Source organism: Elephantulus edwardii, unplaced genomic scaffold (assembly GCF_000299155.1).
Source record: "Elephantulus edwardii isolate Elephantulus edwardi_28Jun2011 unplaced genomic scaffold, EleEdw1.0 scaffold00087, whole genome shotgun sequence".
NCBI classification, from domain to species: domain Eukaryota; kingdom Metazoa; phylum Chordata; class Mammalia; order Macroscelidea; family Macroscelididae; genus Elephantulus; species Elephantulus edwardii.
The window spans coordinates 6,663,816-6,665,529 of record NW_006399837.1 but is presented as its reverse complement, the minus strand read 5'-3'; the positions used below and the strand labels follow the sequence as shown (position 1 = coordinate 6,665,529).

Below are 1,714 nucleotides of genomic sequence, written 5' to 3'. Positions count from 1 at the left end.
CCCCTCCTTGTGGTAAATAAGGCTGGTGCATAAAATTAGTTTGATAGGTTTTAAATTTTAAAAAGTAATATGCACACATGCAAGCACACACTCACAGCAAGATTGTAGGACCGGGCGGGCAGGCTGCCCGTTAGGGTCTCTGAGGCTTTAAACCTTCACAGAAGCAGACATCCTCGTCTTTTCCAAAGCAGCTGGACGATTCAACCATGGCCTTTCTCTAAGCAGCTGAAGGTTTAATCCATGTGTCACAAGGCTCCATACACACATCTGCATGGACGGGTATGGTTATGTGTTCCGGTATAAGCTGAATCCAGTGGATCCGCTCCCTGTTGAAGGCTCTCTAGCGGTCTCCTGTGACCTTTAGGTTGAAATTCCTGTCTGTACCATGTTCTGGTGGTATAGTGGATCTAGCATTTCGTGCTGTTAAATGAAAGGTTGGTGGTTCAGAGCTACCAGTTGCTGCGATGGAGAAAGGTGGGCAGTGTCCCATCATAAAGATTTATGGCTTCAGAAACTTGAGAGAAGATCTCCACTCAGTGGCTCTCAGGCCCTTAGTGTTCAAGCTTCTCCTCCCCCTCCTCCTCCACATCGTCCCTCTGCTGCACTGTCCTCCTTTGAACCACCAACCTTCCAGTTAGGAGCCAGGTACTAAACTATTGCACCACCAAGGAAAGCAAATGTTTGCCTGTTGTTGTTGTTGTTGTTAAGTGCTTTCGAGTCGTAGGCGACTCATAGCGACCCTATGAATGAAAGTCCTGGACACCTGTATAACTTTCATCCTCTCTCCAGGTTCATAGGGTTTCTGGAGGCAAGCTATTTCAGAAGTGAATGCCTCTCCTGCTTCCAAGCTTGTCTTAATCGGGGAGCTCCACCACACACTGTCCACCATGGGTAACCGTATCACATTTGACACATCAGTGTCACAGTATTCGGCTTCACAGCAACCACGAGTTACCTCTGTACAGCAAATGGACACACTAGAGCTATACGACCTAGGAAGAATGTTTCACCAAAAATAATTAAAGGTAGGCCTGAGGGCCATGGAGTAGAGTGGACACACTAGGGCTATATGACTAAGGAAGAATGTTTCACCAAAAACAAAGGCAGGCCTGAGGGCCATGGAGTGGAGTCACCCACCTTTGGTGTGAAAGCATGACTTGCCTCGGTGTAGTAAAATTTCCTTCCTCTGGTTTTTTCCAGGTTGTCCCTGCTGAACGGAGCCATGGATTGGCATTTCCTGCTCTTCCTCTTGGCCACGGTGACGTTCACCTCTGTGTGCTCCCAGTTCAACCCACTGTCCCTCGAGGAGCTCAGCTCCAACATGGGAATTCAGGTTTTCAACAAAATTGCCAAGTCTCGCCCTCATGAGAATGTCGTCATCTCCCCCCACGGGATCGCGTCAGTCCTGGGGATGTTGCAGCTGGGGGCCGACGGCAAGACCAAGAAACAGCTCACCACAGTGATGCGCTATGGCGTGAACAGTACGTGCGGTTCCATGGCCCTGGTGGGAGGCATCACAGGGGGAGGTGTTACCGGGGAGGCATCGCGGGGGGCGTGTTACAGGGGAGACATCACAGGAGAGGCATCGCAGGGGGAGGCGTCAGAGGGGGAGGTGTTATAGGGGAGGCATCAGAGGGGGAGGTGTTACAGGGGAGGCATCAGAGGGGGAGGTGTTACAGGGGAGGCATCGCAGGGGGAGGCATTACAGGGGAGG

At 51.1% G+C, this 1,714-nt stretch overlaps 1 protein-coding gene across 1 annotated transcript in view; it reads left to right on the top strand.

The window, feature by feature from the left end:
* Window positions 1-1,210: 1,210 nt before the first annotated feature.
* Window positions 1,211-1,714, top strand: part of SERPINE2 (serpin peptidase inhibitor, clade E (nexin, plasminogen activator inhibitor type 1), member 2) — a 29,776-nt gene continuing 29,272 nt past the window's right edge. The window contains exon 1 of the mRNA XM_006890283.1: window positions 1,211-1,481. Coding sequence (XP_006890345.1) covers window positions 1,223-1,481 — 259 coding nt within the window. The 5' untranslated portion in view covers window positions 1,211-1,222. The remainder of the gene's footprint in view (window positions 1,482-1,714) is intronic.